The sequence below is a fragment of the Spermophilus citellus genome (assembly GCF_964194105.1).
Source record: "Spermophilus citellus genome assembly, chromosome: 17".
NCBI classification, from domain to species: domain Eukaryota; kingdom Metazoa; phylum Chordata; class Mammalia; order Rodentia; family Sciuridae; genus Spermophilus; species Spermophilus citellus.
The window spans coordinates 74,186,872-74,203,632 of record NC_138199.1 but is presented as its reverse complement, the minus strand read 5'-3'; the positions used below and the strand labels follow the sequence as shown (position 1 = coordinate 74,203,632).

The 16,761-nt window shown below is 61.3% G+C and overlaps 1 protein-coding gene across 3 annotated transcripts in view; it reads right to left on the bottom strand.

The window, feature by feature from the left end:
* Positions 1-16,761, bottom strand: part of MGAT5B (alpha-1,6-mannosylglycoprotein 6-beta-N-acetylglucosaminyltransferase B) — a 57,615-nt gene that overhangs the window by 18,191 nt on the left and 22,663 nt on the right. For all 3 annotated transcript variants that reach the window (XM_081270317.1, XM_081270318.1, XM_081270319.1), the window contains 5 exons: positions 13,872-13,987; positions 13,265-13,338; positions 12,219-12,389; positions 11,402-11,566; positions 10,635-10,804 (listed from right to left, as the gene is read on the bottom strand). In XM_081270317.1, the coding sequence (XP_081126443.1) occupies positions 10,635-10,804; positions 11,402-11,566; positions 12,219-12,389; positions 13,265-13,338; positions 13,872-13,987 (696 nt within the window). The remainder of the gene's footprint in view (positions 1-10,634; positions 10,805-11,401; positions 11,567-12,218; positions 12,390-13,264; positions 13,339-13,871; positions 13,988-16,761) is intronic.

Below are 16,761 nucleotides of genomic sequence, written 5' to 3'. Positions count from 1 at the left end.
CGAGTCCCAGGCCACCAGCAGAGACGCGGCTCCAGTCCCAGTTTTGCCACTGCCCTGGGTGAGTCACAGGCCTCGAGGAGCCTCATTTTCTCACTGGCAAAAGACCGACAAAATGAGCCGAGATGAGCCCCTGGGTCGTGAGACAGTGAGTGACAGCTCCGCGGCCGTGAGCACTTGGAGGCGACGTCTCCTTGGAGAACACCAAGTCCAGCGAGTCTTCTCTGAGTGCGGCCCCCACACCTCATTCAGGCCTGGCCCTCTCTCCCCAGGCACCTGTGACGGTGTCCTCAGCCTGTCCCCCTCCGTAGCGGCCTTTCTGGAGCTCTCTCTGCAGTGGGAACCAGCACGTCTCCCCAGGGCTCTGGCCTTCCGGGGCTCCCACTGCTCCTGGGCCACACCCCAGCTTTCTCCCCACCCGGCCGGAGCTCCAGCCCTGTCCCCAAGGGCTGTGGTGGCCTCTGCTGGAGGCGCAGGACGCCCTGTGGGTGCACTGGAGTGGGCAGGGAGCCCTCCTCTGCAGGGCGCTGGAGCCAGAGCCCAGGGCCTCCCAGGTGCAGCTGCCCGGTGTGGAGAGGGTCCTGACAAAGCCAGAGACAGGGAGAGACGCCGGGCAAGACACCCACAGGGAGCTGTCACTTCCTGCTCCTGTTGCGCAGGAGACAGGCGCAGCAGGACCTCGGTCACTGTCACCCCGCTGGCCGCCCTCTGCTCCTGCAGTTCCCATGGGCCAGCGCCTCCCTGACAGAGACTTCCCTCAGCCTAGAAGCTTCTTCTCCCTCCTGCTCCTGATTCACACATGGCCTCCTCTTCCAGGAAGCCTTCCTGAGCCATAGGCACCCCACTTCTGCACCCTAGGCCTGGTCACACCTGGGGACTGTCCTGAGCCGCCGCCTTCCTGCTGAGGGCAGGACCAGGTCATCCTCAAATCCAGGGCTGGGGACGGGATCTGGCCCAGTAAATACCTTCTGTGTTCATGGGGAAGGAACTGTCCCAGAGGCCGGGGGAGGAGCCCAGGTGAGGCGTGACCCGGCATGACCCGGGGGCATCCTGTCACTCTGCATGTTCCACATTGGACTTGGGGCCTCCATGGCCCCAGAGCCTGTGGCAGCAGGAAGAAGAGACAACAGAGTCCCCTTCCCAGGTGTCCATGGAAGCCCGGGTCTCCTGGCCCTGGAGGACGAGGGCTTTCAATCTAAGGTGACTTCGCTGAAGAAGTGCCTGCAGAAACTCATTGCTCTTGTCACAAGGAATCTGAGCTTCGCCGTGGAGAGCCGAGAGGGTCAGAGCAGGCTGCGGGCTTATCAATTCACGTTCGCTTTGATGGCAATTTTACACTAAGTGCTTGGCTGGAGCAACGGCAGGAATTGAAAAGCACCGTCCCTGACAACCTCCAGCCCGGGGTCCTGGGGAGGCCCAGCCGGCCAGTGCTGCCTGCGGGACCCTGCCGGGCGCCTCTGCACTTCCAGGGCCATGTCCAGGGGAGGGCCTCTGAGCCCCCAAGGCCTGGGCAGCAGAGCAGGGCAGCATATCCCTAGGAAGAGGCTTTAACACACCCACTGCCACCAGGAGGCGCATTCCCCGGGGGCCAACGGGGGCGGGGGAGGGGGGTACAGGGGTCAGCACAAGGCGTCTCTCTGCGTCCCCAGGCTGGGCCTGGGGGGGGGCAGCCCCAGGAAATGGAGCCTTTTACAGCCACCTGGCTCTTGTCTGGCTCCTGTGCCCAAGGTCGGGGTGGGGGACAGGGCCAGGACATTTAATGGGTACCGAGTCTCCGTCTTGCCAGGAGAGATCTGGATGGTGTGACGGCCACGGGACACTGAATGTGCTTACAGCCACTGAGCCATGCACCAAAAAAAAATGGCTAAGATGGTGGATTTTACAGGACAAGTGCTTCACTATAATGAAGAGAGGCTGCCCCGCCCACGTCCCTGGCTCCTGTGCCCAGCACTCCATGTCCAGAGGTACTGAGGTCCCCCACCTGCCCGGGGTGCCCAGCTGGCCATGCATGACACAGGGCTTCAGCAAATACCCAGAGCAGGATTGACTGGGGAGCTTTCCGCTAAAGGATCAAACAGTTGGTTGGAAATGGGAGGAGGGGGGAGCAGAGAGCCTGTCGGGGTAGTGCCGGGGCCAGGAATCCACAGGCTGAGTTCTGATGCAGCAGGAAAGCCCCCGCTCGAGCTCCCCCATGGACCTGCTGGTGGCCTTGCCTGGACACCGAGTCCTCCGGTGTCCGCCTCCACTTCTATGACATATTGCTCAGACAAACCTCCCCGGTCTCTTCTAAGCTAGAAATTCTCTGGCTTTCTCTCTCTCTGTGCCTTTGGTCTAGGCTAGAAATAATCTCTCCAGGTAGCGCTCAAAGTCGGGAACAAAACATTCCCTCCCCCCCCCCCCCCCCCCCCCCCCCGTCTCTCTCTCTCTCTCTCTCTCTCTCTCTCTCCCTCTCTCTGTGTGGGAAGGACCTAATTAAAACGAATTCCTACAAAGCGCTCAGAGTTCTTTGGCTAAAGCGCACACAGGGATCCTCAGCTTCTCTGGACGCATCTGCTTTCTGGGAACGCACGGCAGGGACGGCCCGGGACGTTTCCGTCTCCCCAGGCACCTGCTGGCCCTCTGAGCCCGTCCAGTGCCCACCTCCCTCCTGAGCATCGTGGGCACTGCCTGCCTCGCGTGGCCCACTCTCCTTCCCGAGAGCACCAGGGGCAGGAGAAGGAGCCAGAGATTTACCTGGGCACCTAATGAGCTGCCTCAGGACGCAGAGGTTAGGACCGCTAATGAGGAAGGAATGATATTCTCCGACAGGTTTTCTTCTCCTGCTCAGGATGGGCTGACCCTCCCCCGCCCGACAGGAGCTTCCTGACGCCATCAAGATGGGCTCACCCTTGGCTCCTCTGCTCCTGTAAAGGCAGTGTCCTTGGACACCCCCACATGCCCCAGTGCCTCGGGGGTCCTGCCAAGGAGAGCGGCCAGGACCCCTGGAGCAAGGGGCTCAGAGCAGATGGGAGCCCATCCAACACCCCTTGGCCACAGTGACCACAGGACAGAGGGGAAAACCAAGGCAGGTGTCTCCCCACCCCTGCGGCCACGACAGGACCTTGCCCAAGGCCAGCGCGTTCTCCCCTCTCCCCGGTGTTTTTTCTAGTGAGCGAGCTCAGGGCTAAGAATAGGCTCAGCTCCCAGGAGAGCCAGCGAATCCGCAGACTCACGACTGGACTCCAGAGCGGCTGCTGCTGCGGAGGGCGGGGGGCCTGGCCCCCGCTGTTCCCGCACATCTTGCAGACTGGCCGGTTTATATAACAAACGCCTGTGGAGGCTGAACCCAGGCTCCCCGTCCACACCAGGCCTGCCACGCACCACCGCCCAGCGGCTAGCCCAGTCACCCAGGGCTGGACGGCTCCTGGCGCCAGGCTGGCCCCAGGCCATCTCCGGGCTCCCAGGGGGGGGCCTGATATCAAGTTTCCTTCAGTTCCTAGTGGAGCTCATTTCCTGGGGCTCTGATGAGTCCATCTAGTCCCCTGGAGGGCAGAGGACAGGCAGGACTCCACCCCCAGCCCCAGCAAAACCAACCTCGATGCGAAGCCTGGTGTCCCTGAGGGGATGGCGAGGGCTCTGAGTCCTTCCCAAAAAGGCCGAGGAGAGAGCAGTCTGGCCTTCAGGAGGCTGCCTCCCTTTTACCAAAGCCCCTTTGTGGTTTGAGGGTCAGTTCTGCCCAAGCAGCAGGGTGGGGCCCTTCCTGTGGGTGCTGCCCTCCAGGCCCACTCTGCCCAGCGTCCCCCTCACCAGCCTCCTCTGTCCCCATTTGACAAGACCCTCTCCAGGTGCACAGGGTTCACCTGCCTCCGAACTCCGACGCCTGCTCCGGGGAAGAACCCCAACCTCAGCCTCTTGGAAGCAGCGCCCTGTGGCACCCCATCTGGCCCCCAGGCCACCCCACCCGCCTGAGTGTGCAGACCCTGCCCACAGCCGGGGTTTCATTAACTGTGTCTTCCTTTGCAGCCACCTGCTCACCCAGGGGACCAGGGCAGGGCTGGGGAGGGAGGTGACAGCGGCCTCAGGACACAGGTTTGAGGGCAGATGGTGCGGCTTCTCCAGGGGCCTGACGGACATACAACCGACCCTCTCCAGGGCAGCAGGGCAGGGAGGCCGGGGACCCTGTGTCCTCCCCCCCCCGGACCCCAAGGGAGAATGAGGGGCTGGGACCAGGGCAGCCCCACCCCAGATTCCTGGGGAAACACTGAAGTCATCCGGCCCCTGGCAAAGGCCCCCTCCTGCGCCAGGTGCCCAGGCAGGGAGGCGGGTGGGGCCGTCAAGTGCCCCAGCTCCCTGGCCCCAGGTGCCTCCAAACAGTGGACCAGGCCCAATGCCCACCCCCGCCCTGGACAGCAGAACAAAAGTGGAGAGAGGACGGGGCTGGGATTCCCTGTCAGTCAGTCACTCGCCTGGCTGCCTGGCTCCTCCCATGGGGACGCCAGTCACAGGTGCTCTGCCCAGGAAGGAGCCGGGCTTCTCTCCCTCTTCCTGTCGCATGGACTTAAACATTCGAAAATATTCCCAGCATCCAGAAGATGAAGCAAAGACTAGAAGGAGCTGAGACACCACACTCCCCAGCCTCCGCCCGCTTGGCATCCCATCCCACTTGGTTGGGTTGTGTGGGTGTGTTTTGTTGTTTTAGGGTGACCCAGGACAAGCCCGGGCGCAGGCGGGTGTGTTTCAGAGCATGTCTCCTCCCCTCCTCGTCCCCCCATTTCCAGCAAATGCTCCCCTTCCCATCAGAATAGAAGGGAAACCATCAGAGCGAGCGCCCTGTCCCCGGCCCCCCACTCTGTGCCCACCAGCACCCACACCCCTGGTCTCCTCCCTCTCTCCTGGCCACCCCGGGAGGAGGCTGCCTCCTCAGCACCCAACTTCTCCCCACTTCTGCCTCCTTCACGCCCTCATTTAAACCTGCTGACAGCTCTCCCCCTTGAAAACTAGGCCAGCCTCGGTGGCGCCACGAGTCTCCCTAACGCTGCTGACGCCCTATCCCAGTACCCACGAACCTGGCCTCACACGGTAACAGGTGAGGTCCAGGTGAGGTCACCCGGGGACCCCTCGTCTCGTGTGACCATGTCCACACACAAAGAGGAAACTCGGACCCAGGACGCGCAGGGGCAAGAGAAGTGGAGACGCAGAAAGACAGCCATCTCCAAGCCTAGGAGGGCCACAGATGGGGATCGGGCCCTGCAGGGGACTCTGCCTCCTAGCCTCAGCAGGAGCCCAGCCTCCCCACGCCTGGACTCTGGCCTCCAGAGCTGTGAGCTGGTGGGCTCCTGCTGTGTAAGCCCCCACCTGGGGCACTGTGAGCCACAGCCCCGGGGAGACTCTTGCCCCTCCTGGGACTCCCCCCCCCCCCCCGTCCCCCAGGAAGCACCTGCTCTTACTAGCTGTTTCCCAGTGGCTGAGTCTATGACCTTTGCCCCCACAACTCAATCAATGGCTCTTTCTAGGGGTCGACAATGATTTCCTTGTGGCCAGATTTCTTGGACACTTCTGTCTCCTTGTTTGACTTTATTTTATTTTTATTTTTAATTTGGTACCAGAGATTTAACCCAGGGGTGCTCACCTACCCACTGAGCCACATCCCCAGCCCCTTCTAAAACCTATGTTATCTAGAGACAGGGTCTCACTGAGTTGCTCAGTACTTCACTAACTTGCTGAGGCTGGCCTTGAACCCGCGATCCTCCTGCTTCAGCCTCCCAAGCCACTGGATTACAGGTGTAGGCCACCGTGCCCAGCACCTTGCTGGACTTTATTTTTTTAATATATTTAGTTGTCGATGACCCTTTATGTAATTTATTTATTCATACACAGTGCTGAGAATCGAACCCACTACCTCACACATACCAGGCAAGTGCTGTGTCGCTGGGCCACAGCCCCAGCCCCTGGCTTGACTTTGAAGGAGTGAGGGGCATCTCTGGCCACCCTGTCCTTTCTGAAGCACCCTCTCTGGCCGCGGTGTCCCACTCCTCTGTTTTGCCCCTTGGCCTCTGCCTCTCGGCCTGGGAGTGCGGGTTTCTCCAGTCTCTGCTCTCTGGCCTCCCTGCCTCTCGGCCGTTCATCCACACTTGGGTTCAGCTTCCAAGGTTCCCTCTGCACTCCACACCTCCCAGCTGCTGCCACAGGCACTGCCAATCACATGCTTGAAGCTACTCAAGGTCTTTCCTACGGGCCCCCAAACTCAGTGCTTCTCTTCCGCCCCCATCCCTGTTGGTCCATTTTCTGTTGCTATAACTAAATACCACAGACTGGGTGATCATAGAAAGAAGAGAGGTTTATCTAACTCACAGTTCTGGAAATTGGAAGTTTAAGAGCTTGCGGATGGCATCTCCTGGGCACCCATGGGGGCCTGACATCACAGAGGAGGGCATCATGTGACAGGAGAAGGCAAATGTGCTAATGGGCCTCTCTTCCTCTGATAAAGCCATCCCCCTGGCCCCACCCTCAGGTTCTCACCTCTCCTAGTCACCTCCTGTTACAGTTCCTATTTGGAATGTCCCTGAAAAGCTCCCGTGTCTAAAGCAAGGCTCCCAGAGCAGCAAGTCCAGGGGTGGGAGGCGAGGCTCTGATGCCACCATGAGACAGGAGCCCTGACCTCCGCGCGGAGTCCTCAGTGTGGCGGATCACCCCACTGACAGCTGAATGCAGTGCTGGGAGGTGGGCCCTCGCTGGAGGAAGCCGGCACTGGGGACAGTCCAGGTCCCTTCCCCGCCCTGACCCTCCTTCGGGGACACTCCCCTCCACCACGCCCTTCCAGTTGGACGTCCCACGTCACCTCAGGCCCAGAGTGATGGCACCAGCTAACCATGGTGAAACCGGGAGCCAAAGTAGACCTCTGCTCCTTCAAGGAGTTCACGTCGGGTATTTGGCCACGGAGATGAAAGCCCACCAATACACTGCCCAGCGGTCCAGCTCCAATGCCGTCAGCACAGACCTCTGGAGACCAGGTCCCCAGCACATGAAGTCCAGGGACACCTGGACACCACAGCACCCCAGAGACAGGAGGCACGTCCCCGTGGCTGGCTGGAGCTGCCCGCTTGAGTCTGGTCCTGCTCAGCTCCAGCTGGGCCACTCTGCCCCGGCTCAGACGGGCTGGAGTCGGTCACAGCCAGGTCTGACCGGGTTCAAACCCCAAGCCTGCTGCCTCCGGCTAGTCCAGCGGTACTGCCCAGGGGAACAAGATGTGGTCCCCAATGCGGTCATCCCTGGGGACCCTGCCGGGTCTTCCCTTGAACAACGTCCCTGGCTGGGGACCAGCTCCCAGCCTGGCCCCACACTTGGCAGGCCAGGGTCCCCTCCTGGTCCTCTCAGGCTCCCATCATGGGCCGGTTTAGTCGACTAATTTTCCACTAAACCCAATTTCACTCATGGATGGAGGAAGAGCCGTCGTTTTTCCTCGTGCCATGTACGATTAATGGCGCTGGAAATCATGCAGATAAAACGGATGAGCACAGCTGATTCTCTGCAAGCGGGAAGGGAAGGCTGCCCAGGGACAGGGACATTTGCGACCACCACGGGCAGGCAACAGGTGGGCGGGGCCCTGGCCGGCACCTCCCTCAGGGGCGTGTCTGGCGTCCCTGTCCCGGCAGAGGGCATCTGCCTGCAAGCCACCGGGTCCCCGCGGCCCCCCGCAGCGAAGCCGCAGACTCACTGCAGTGAACCCGTTAATTAAAACACCAGGACAGGGCGACAGAGGACAGCCCGGTCCAGCACCTCACCCTAGTGCTCCCGGCTCCTGCCACCAAGGGTGTCCCCGGAGCCTCAGGGGTGCAGAGGCTGAGGGAGGAATCCTCATACCCTCCAAGTCTTCTAGACCTGAGCCCCACCGGGCTCTAGTGCCACCCTGCAGGTCTCACACCAGGGACACTAAGGACAGTCCTTTTGCGCCAGTCAGTGCAGACCCGTTGGTATTCCACAATGTGCCCAGCCCACAGCCACCGGGTGGTGTACTGGGGGAGACCACTGAGCTTTGGCCCTCCCCAACTCTTGGTGCTCACTGTAATCCCCTGGGTGGGGGGGGCAAATCTGTTAATGGAGGGGCCCGACCTGGAGGGGCCCGACCTGGCTGTGCCCGAGGCTCCCCGGCATCCGGCTGCAGCCAGGCTCAGAGCCCATGTGATGACCTCCTAGACCTACCTGGGGAATCCTCCTGGGGAAGGCGATTTGTTCTTATTTTTAACAGCTTTTAGTTGTTGTCAACCGTATCTGGTAATGGATTCAGGAGGCGCCTTCCTAAGGATATCCCCCGTGGGGGCTGAGCCGTTTACACCACTCGGTCCTGTCTGAGCAAGATGCTCTCTCCCATCCGTGGGGGACCTCAGGCCAGGGCATCGCACAACCTTGGGAGAGTCAGAGAGGGGCCCGCTCCCTGGAGACCCTGCCTCTGGGACTTGAGGTCAGCAGGAGCCTGTCAAGAAGTGAAGGCTTAGGGAAAGGACCCGGCTCTCTGTGGGCTGCGGGGAAGGGGGAGCATGTGCATGTGTGTGCATGTGTGTGCAGGGGGTGTGGAGAGGCCCACTGTGTGCGTATGAAGAGCAGGCATTTGCACAGGCACGCATGTGTGTGATGCCGAGGCGGCCTGAGCATGTGCCCTGTGTGGAGGGACATGTGCGTGGGCGTGCGTGTGTGCATACATGTGTACACGCATGTGCAACATGAGTCGTGACAGGGATGGCAGCAGGGGGCATCTCCCCATCCTGGCCTGTTCACCAAGGCCTCCCAGTGAAGCCACCCCATGGTCACTGCTCAGGCACTGGGATGGGCAATGTGGCCACTCCAGGCCCCAGGGAGCAGCCAGAGGGCTGGCAGAGCTCTGGGCAGGTGAGGGCTTGAGGGAGAAGCCCCCGCAGGCTGAGAGGAACCACTGGGGTAAATGTGTGCCTCTCGAGGACTCCTGAGGACTCCTGAGCTCGCTGCTTCTCTCCAGCTGGACAGTCCCCTGGACGTTGTGTGGGCTGCCAGGAGCAGGCAGGAGAAGCTCCCCGTCTCCTCCAGGGACCAGTAACCAAAGCACATTCCAGCCTCTGGGCCAGGCCCTGCCCAGTCAGACTTTGCTGGGCAGCACGTCCTTGAACCTGCGGACAGCGCGGGGCGGAGGCCTGACAGACCGATGCTCCCTACTCACCAGGACTTTGGTGTGGCTGAGCCTGGGACAAGGCGCTCCAGAGGCCCTCAGGAGTCCTGCTGCATCTCAGGTCTCTGAGGACCCAAGAGAGCTTTGCCTGCTGCTCTGCCTGAGGCAGGTCTGGCTCCCTTAGCCAAGGCCACGGCTCCCTGACGGGGGGGGGGGGGGGGGGGGGGGGGGAGGGGGCGGGGGGGGCCTTTCCTCTCCCTCCTCCTCCCCACCCTCCGACTCTCCTGCAGGAGCCTCCAGGCTGGGGAAAGGTCTCCTTTTCATTCTTTGCAGACGTGGACTACCTTGGCGGCCTCTGCTCCACGGACCGCCTGTGCACCCCCTGAGCTCTCTGCTTGGAGGGAGCAGGGGTGGGCAGAGTGCCCCTGCGGCAGCGGGCGCTGATGGGAGGCAGTCAGGCACACCTCTGCTCTGAAGTGGCCTGTGCCACATGAACTGCAGGACCCGTCAATAAGATGCCACGGGGGCGAGATCTTGAGGGGCACGCTGTTCACCTTGCCCAGAGCAGAAGCTTGCCTGTTTCAGCACCAGCACTCAGGACAGCTCCCCAGCTGGCTCCTCACCTAGGGGCTTGGTGACCTTCACCAGCAGAGGCTGCAGTGGGTGCCTCCTCCTCCAGAGCCTGCTGCCCGCTGCACCGTGATTCCCGTGGGCCTGCCCCACCCCCACTCACTTGTTCCTCTCTCCTGAGCCTCTTGGAGACGAGCACACTAACCTGAAAATAACTCTGGCGTGTGGCCTCAGGCCTCAGGGATAAGAACCTCCCGACCACTAGTTCATTGAGTGGCCTCCTCAAAACACCCCCCAGGCCCAGCCTCCTCTCCAAATTCAACGCCACTGCTCCATGGGAAGTCCACCTGGGTTCCTGGCAGAGCCCAGGGTGGGTACAAACTGCCAAGGTTGAACAGCTGCCCCCCACAGGAGCTCCCAGGGCCCTAGTGACCTGAGATCGCTGATGGCTTTGTCCCCATTCAAAGTCTCCTCTGTGCCACGGAGCATCAGCACTAGAGGCTTTTCAGAAGAAAATGACATCTAGAAACACACATCACCAAGATGGAAGGCAGACTCGGAGAGGAATCTCATTCCTGCTAGGAACCCCTGAGAATAAGTTAATGGGTTCACAGAGAAAACTGGATTCACGGGGCTGGGGATGTGGCTCAAGCGGTAGCGCGCTCGCCTGGCATGCGTGTGGCCCGGGTTCGATCCTCAGCACCACATACCAACAAAGATGTTGTGTCCGCCGAGAACTAAAAAATAAATATAAATATTAAAAAAAAAAAAAAGAAAAGAAAACTGGATTCACGCTCGAAGGACTCTGGGGCCTGCCTTCCTTAGGCCCTGGGGCAAAACCAAAGATCCCATCCAAAAGTCCACGAGAAGAGAAACCGTGGTGACGTGGACTATGTCACAGCTAAGCACTTCCTGGCCCCAGCCCAGGGCAGTGGCTGTCCCCAGCACTCACCTCTGCAGCTCCTTCAGGGAGACCGTGACCCGCAGGCTGTGGCCCAGGATGTAGAGAGCAGCCAGGATGTCCGCCCACTGCACCATCTCCCCCAGAGGCCCGCCTTTCAGCACCCGCGGGCTGAAGACGTCCCCAGACTCCTCGGTCAGGAAGCCAATGTGGACGAGAATCTGGGTCAGCGGGACGCAAGAGGTCAGTGGAAGGGCAGCAGACCTCTGCCCTCCCCACTTCCACCAACTGGGGGACCAGTGGCAGAGACACTGGGCACTTTGGGAGGCCAAGGTCACCATGCCAGGTACTGGGGATGCCAGGAGTTATGTTCCAGACAGACAACGGTAAAGACAGACAAGAGACAGTTCAGGCAATGAGAGGACTCAGACAAATAAACAGGGGAGACAGAATTCTCCAGTATATGCATGGATGGACAGACGGGTGGATGGACAGATGAACGGACGGGACCACAATCTCCCCCAGACTTTTATTCCAAAACTTCCAGGCAGAAGCCATGACTTTTCTGCCTGATCGGAACAAGTTGTCTGCAGAACTCAGGGTGCTCCTCAGGCCCTGTGCTGCCCAGCTCCGCAGAGGGCGAAGGGCCTCTCCTGCACCCATCCTGACCCCGGCCATCCCGGCCTCCCTCGCTATGGATCCTGGGCCACGAAGCCCCCTGTACTTCTCGGAGGGCCTGCCCTGTGCCTGCCCAGAGGCTGCGGGCCCTGAGCGTCACCTGAGCTCTGGAGGCCGTGTTGCCTGAGAGGATGACATACCTGCTTCTGGTCCCTCCAGACGTCCCCCAGCTTCTGTGCCAGGCGCTGGGCAGCGGTTGCCCACTGGGCCGTGAGCCGCTTGGTCCGCTTCTTCATGAAGATCAGGGACTCCTTCCCACTGCCCATCAGCTCCAGGAGGTGCGACAGGTTGCTCCGGAACACTGCCTAGAGGTGGGTCCCGACCTCAGCTCTCCCAGCCCCGACCTGCAGCCAGGCCCCCCGTCCCCGCCACACTGGGGACAGGGACTGTCACCTCTCGTGAGGCTAGGGACTGCTCCAGCTTCTCTTGTCCTTTCCAAGGAGCCCACCAGCCCCCAAAGCCAAGGAGCTGGCTCTCACCCCCCACACGGACCCCCAGCCAGGCTGTCCCGGCCCAGCTCCCAGCTGGGACCCTGCCTAGGGGGCCGCTGCGAGGAGGTGGTGAGGGCAGTGGCCAGAGTCGGGGCAGGGCTGCCCTTCACCAGGTGCATTAAAGCCCTTAACTTTAGGCCGAAGACTCGTCACCTGTTAGATGCAAGCGCAGAAGGACGGCCAGGAGATTTAGGTACAAGGGAAGTGTCTGCACCCAGAGGCCCTCAGCAAATGACAGCTTTATCACTCTTATCCCCGCCCCTTAAGGGGGCACCTGCAGGGACCCTGCCTGCCCCTGAAAGCAGCTTCGCTGAGCAGCACCCCAGGGTGTGGAGGGACACTGTCTGACTGACCTCCCACCTGTCCACCTCCTGACACAGCCCGATTCCACCTGGGCAGGGCTGAGGTCTCTCCCACTGCCCTGAGACTGTCCAGCCTGGGGGACGTCCCCCACCTCCAGGCCTACCTGGACTCTGGGAAGGGGCTTGGGGGCCGTCTGAGCTGCCGTCTGGTTCCTCCAGGGCAGAGGGGGACAGAACCACTCGACCTCACTGAGGTAGATGAGGAAGGAGCACTCGGTGCCGTCCACCCCGAAGAAGGCGTAGCAGGGGTCAGAGGTCCAGCGGGCACGCATCCACTGCGGAGGGGGCTGAGTCTGAGCAGGGGGCATCACCAGCCCCCGCCCCTGCAGGCTCCCCTTGCGTGCACACCCCCAGGGACCCCAGGTCTCCCAGGACGGGGCCCATGAAGTGTGTCCTGCCCTAGAGACACAGCAAGGAAGGGCAGAGACCTGGCCATGTGTCCTGGCCACCAAAGTCCCCAGAGGAGGCAGGGCCAGGACCCCCATCCCCAGGCCACAGCAGAGGAAGACCCTGGGGGAGCAGGTGGGTCAGGACACACAGGGACCAAGTCCTGGGGGAAAGCCAGGAGGGGCAGCAGCGCAGGCCAGGCCTGTCCTTCATGCCTCAGGGCAAGTGGCCTGGGCAAGATCCAGGGAAGGACGCCCCCAGTGGTCCTCCAGGAAGGGGTTTGCAACACCACACCCACCCTCCAAAGCAGCGAGGAGGCTTTACAGCCGTGACTGGCTCCCCGCAGGGACAAGCACATAGCCAGAGGTGGCCCTGAGGGGGCGGGAGGGACGCTAGCCCTGCCGTGGGCTGGCCAGGAGGGTGGGGACAGAGCGGCCAGTCCCACTGCTCCTCCCAGTTGTTAGGCATTGGGCTGACGATGGCCCACATTCAGTAGCTCCTTTACCAGGAGAAAGTCTGGAGCCTCTGGGGGACATCCTGGGGAGCCTGGGCTGGTGGCCATGCAGAGTCCAGCAGAGACACCGTTTCCCTGAGGTCAGCTTCAGCCAGCTGTGCCTGGGCCGGAGCCGCAGGCTGGGCAGAGAGGCCCTTGCTGGTGAATAGCCCCACCAGGTCAGACTGCCAGGGCTAGGCTGGGACAGCCCCGGGGCCACCCTCCAGCCGCGCTCCCACCCTCCCCCCCCACCTCAGCGCCAGGGCTCACCTCCACCTTTCCAGAGCAGTCAGGGAACTTGGGGTCACTGGGCGCCTCGCACTGGTCCCGCCGACCTTCAGACACTGTAGGGAGAGGTCAGCATGCTGAGGACAGGGGTCCAGGGAGGAGCCAAGGGGGAAACGGGGAGGGACAGGATGGTCTTTGATGGGACAGGGCAGCGGTGGCCCACCTCCACCACCCGCCTGAGTTTTCTCGCCTGAAAGGCCAGGAGCTAGTGGCCTGACCAGAGGTCCTCAGATCTGAACTGCCCTCCTCCACCCCACAGCCTGCTGGAAAGGCGGCCGGAGCCCACAAGGAGCCCGGAGCAGCAAGGCTTCAAGCGCCCACAGCGTGGCCCTGCCCTTTCTGAGGAGAGCAGGGATAGGCCTGCAGCCCTGTCGGTGGGAGTGGAGGGGCCTGGGACCCTCCCCATATGGCCCCTCTCTGGGAGCTGTCGAGCCCAGGGGCTGGACTCCAGGGACCTCCTCTGTCCTGGCGCCCTGCGGCAGGGTGGGGTGGCCTGAGTCACCTTGCTGAGAGCCCGGCAGGACCCAGGAGCCAGGTGCTCAGTGGCCCCACGTGCAGCCCCGGTACATGGTGAACACCCGACACCCACCCTTGCTGTGCAGGAGCAGGCTGTGGCGCAGGATCTGGTCCACCTTCACCGCGATGTCCGACACGTTCTGGGCGATGGCCTGGATCCGCTCCATGAGGCCGGCTCCAGAGGGCAGCCTGGGCAGGAGAGGCGGGGTGAGCCGCAGGACCGGCCTGGCCGGCCTCCCGGGGCCTGGGCCACTCAGCAAAGGCAGGAGCGTCGGCCCTCGGGGCGCCCAAGCCCTGCCTCAGCGGGGACCCAGGGCGGTGAGAGCCGAGGCCAGGTGGATGGGGAGGCCAGGTGGATGGGGCCGTGGCCACCCAGCGGCCACCGAGGCAATGCGAACAGCGCCATCACAGGAAAGCCACGCCCACAGGTGGCCGAGGGCGCTGCAGGTGTTCCAGGGGCCTGCCTGGGCCTGAGCAGAGAGGAGCCCCTGCCAAGAGCCTGAGCAGGAGCGCCCAACGCGCCCCAGGTGACACAGGCCCAGCCAGCTGTCCCAGCTCTGACCTCTCCCTGCGGCACGGCACCAAGATAAATTCCACCCGCGGCAGCCCAGGGCCTCCCGGCTGCTCGACTCCAGTGACCATCCCAGAGTGGACCCCGGCATCCTAAAGGGTTAAGAGCCCCCACCGCCATGCCCTCCGCCGCACCTCGATGTCCATAGCTTTTATTTCCAGAGTTCACCTCCTTGTCTTGGTGGCCGCTCACCTCGGAGCTCCTGGACATCCTGTGCTGGACTTGTCTATTGCAAACCCTTCCTGAGAGGAGCCCACGGGCCTTGTCTTCTCATGCGAGGACAGCCCTGGGGCTGTTCCCTTTCCACACAGCAGGTCTCTGTCACCCTCTGGCTCTGAGATGTCACCCCCTCCTGTCCCTAGCCAAGGTCCGGGGGCCTTCCTGGCCATATCTAGTGGGAACCGCAGGGAGGGTTTTTCCGACCTGGTCTCTGGGTCTACACAGCCTGTCTCCCCCCTCTTCTGAGCAGGGGGACCTGTCTGTCAGAGAAGGCACAGCAGTGACCCTCGGTGGCCAACTGCCCTCCTGGGTCATCTTCCCCTTACTTCTACCATCTGTGGCCCATCTTCCAAGGACAACTAGTGAGGGGGCTGGCGGGGACAGAGGCAGAGGAAGGGACAATGGGCAGATGACAGGAAAGGGAAGGAGCCCCCCAGACACACATGTGCACACACACACACGCACGCACACACACACACACACACACATGCACACACATGCACACACATGCACGCACGCACACATGCACACACACGCACGCACACGCACGCACACATGCACGCGCACGCGCACACGCACGCACGCACACACGCACGCACGCACACTCCGGCCCGCCCCTCACAGTTCAGTTTGGCACCCCAATGCCAGCTTCAGCAACCAACAAAAATCCTAAATGGCAAGTGGCACCACTCTGGGGCTGGGGGTGTAGCTCAGAGCTCAGCTTAGCACGGGTGGGGAGCTGTCGAGCCCAGGGGCTGGACTCCAGGGACCTCCTCTGTCCCCGTGTGGTCCACACGGGTGGGTTCCATCCTCAGCACCGCATAAAAATAAACAATTAAAATGAAGTGGTCGTGGCCATGAAAAGAATGGCACCGCTTTGGTTGGTTTCCTGAGGCTGCTGTGGCCAAGTCCCTCAGACACAGGGGCTTGGAACAACCCGGCACAAGACGGCTCTGAGGCCGGACGCCTGAAGGCAAAGCGCTGGCTGCTTCCCAGGCGGCGGGAGCAGCTTCTTGCCTCTCTCAGCTCCCTGGGGCCCCAGCACTCCCTGGGGCCCTTGGTTTGGGCTACGTCACCCCGTCTCTGTCCACATGTCCTCTTCTTCCAATCCAGCAATTGAACTAGGACCCGCCCTCATCCAGTAGGACCTCATCTTCATTTATGACATCGGCACAGACCCTATTTGCAAATAAAGTCAATTTGTAGTATCAGGACATCAGCAAATCCTGTTGGGGATTTGAGAAACATCTAGAAGATTATCAATGAAAATGAAAGACGAGAGATAGGTGTTTCCCATGTCAAAATGTCCAGAGGCAGGAGCAAGAGGAACTATTTCTCACTGATCTCCAAATCCTCAATGGATGCAGCTGGGAAGAGAACAGCCAGCTGGTCGTCAGTTTATAATACACAGGGAGATGGGATGAATTCAGCCTCTTGGGAGCTGTGTGACCCTAAGCCAGTCACTTAGCCTCTCTGTGCTCAGCACTTTTGTTTAAGATGGAGATGATACTGGTGGCGACCTCACAAGGCCACTGTGAGAACTGAATGAGGAAACTGGTGTAAGGCACACAGAACAGCAGCATCAGTGTGAAGTCCACAGGCATGTCAGTGATGTGACTGTCACTAGTGTGACTGAAGTATGGCAAGGGGATTTGGGTTAGAGAGGGGTGGCTCACACTTTTTTCATTATCACCTTCCCAAGGAGTTTTTTCGGACATTTTTTTTCTTCTCCTCACCAGTAACATTGGCCACGTGTGTTTGTACTGCAGCCCCACAGAGCCCACAGTCCACTGGGCTGCCCGGGACTGTTCTGCCCCTGTAGAGCCAATGTTCACCCTTTGGGGATGCTACCCTCCTGCCAAGGACGTACAGTCACTAGAGCAGGAACACACTGACTGGTGTCCATGGGGTTCTCAAATGAACTCCAAATAGTCTGTGGGACTCTGTCCACACTGACCCAGGGGACAGGAAGGTGTTCCTCCAAGCAGAATCAATATGAAGGGAGGTGGCCTCGGTGCAGGAGACTGGGAAGCTGTACAGCTTCAGGTCAGGCTTGCTGACCAAGAGGGGCAACCAAGGACAGGAAGTGCTCAGGCTGGAGAAAGGCCAGAGGCCCGTCCTAACTTCTAACCAGAGACCCCGGGGCACTAAGAGCCCATGCGGGGGCTCCTGT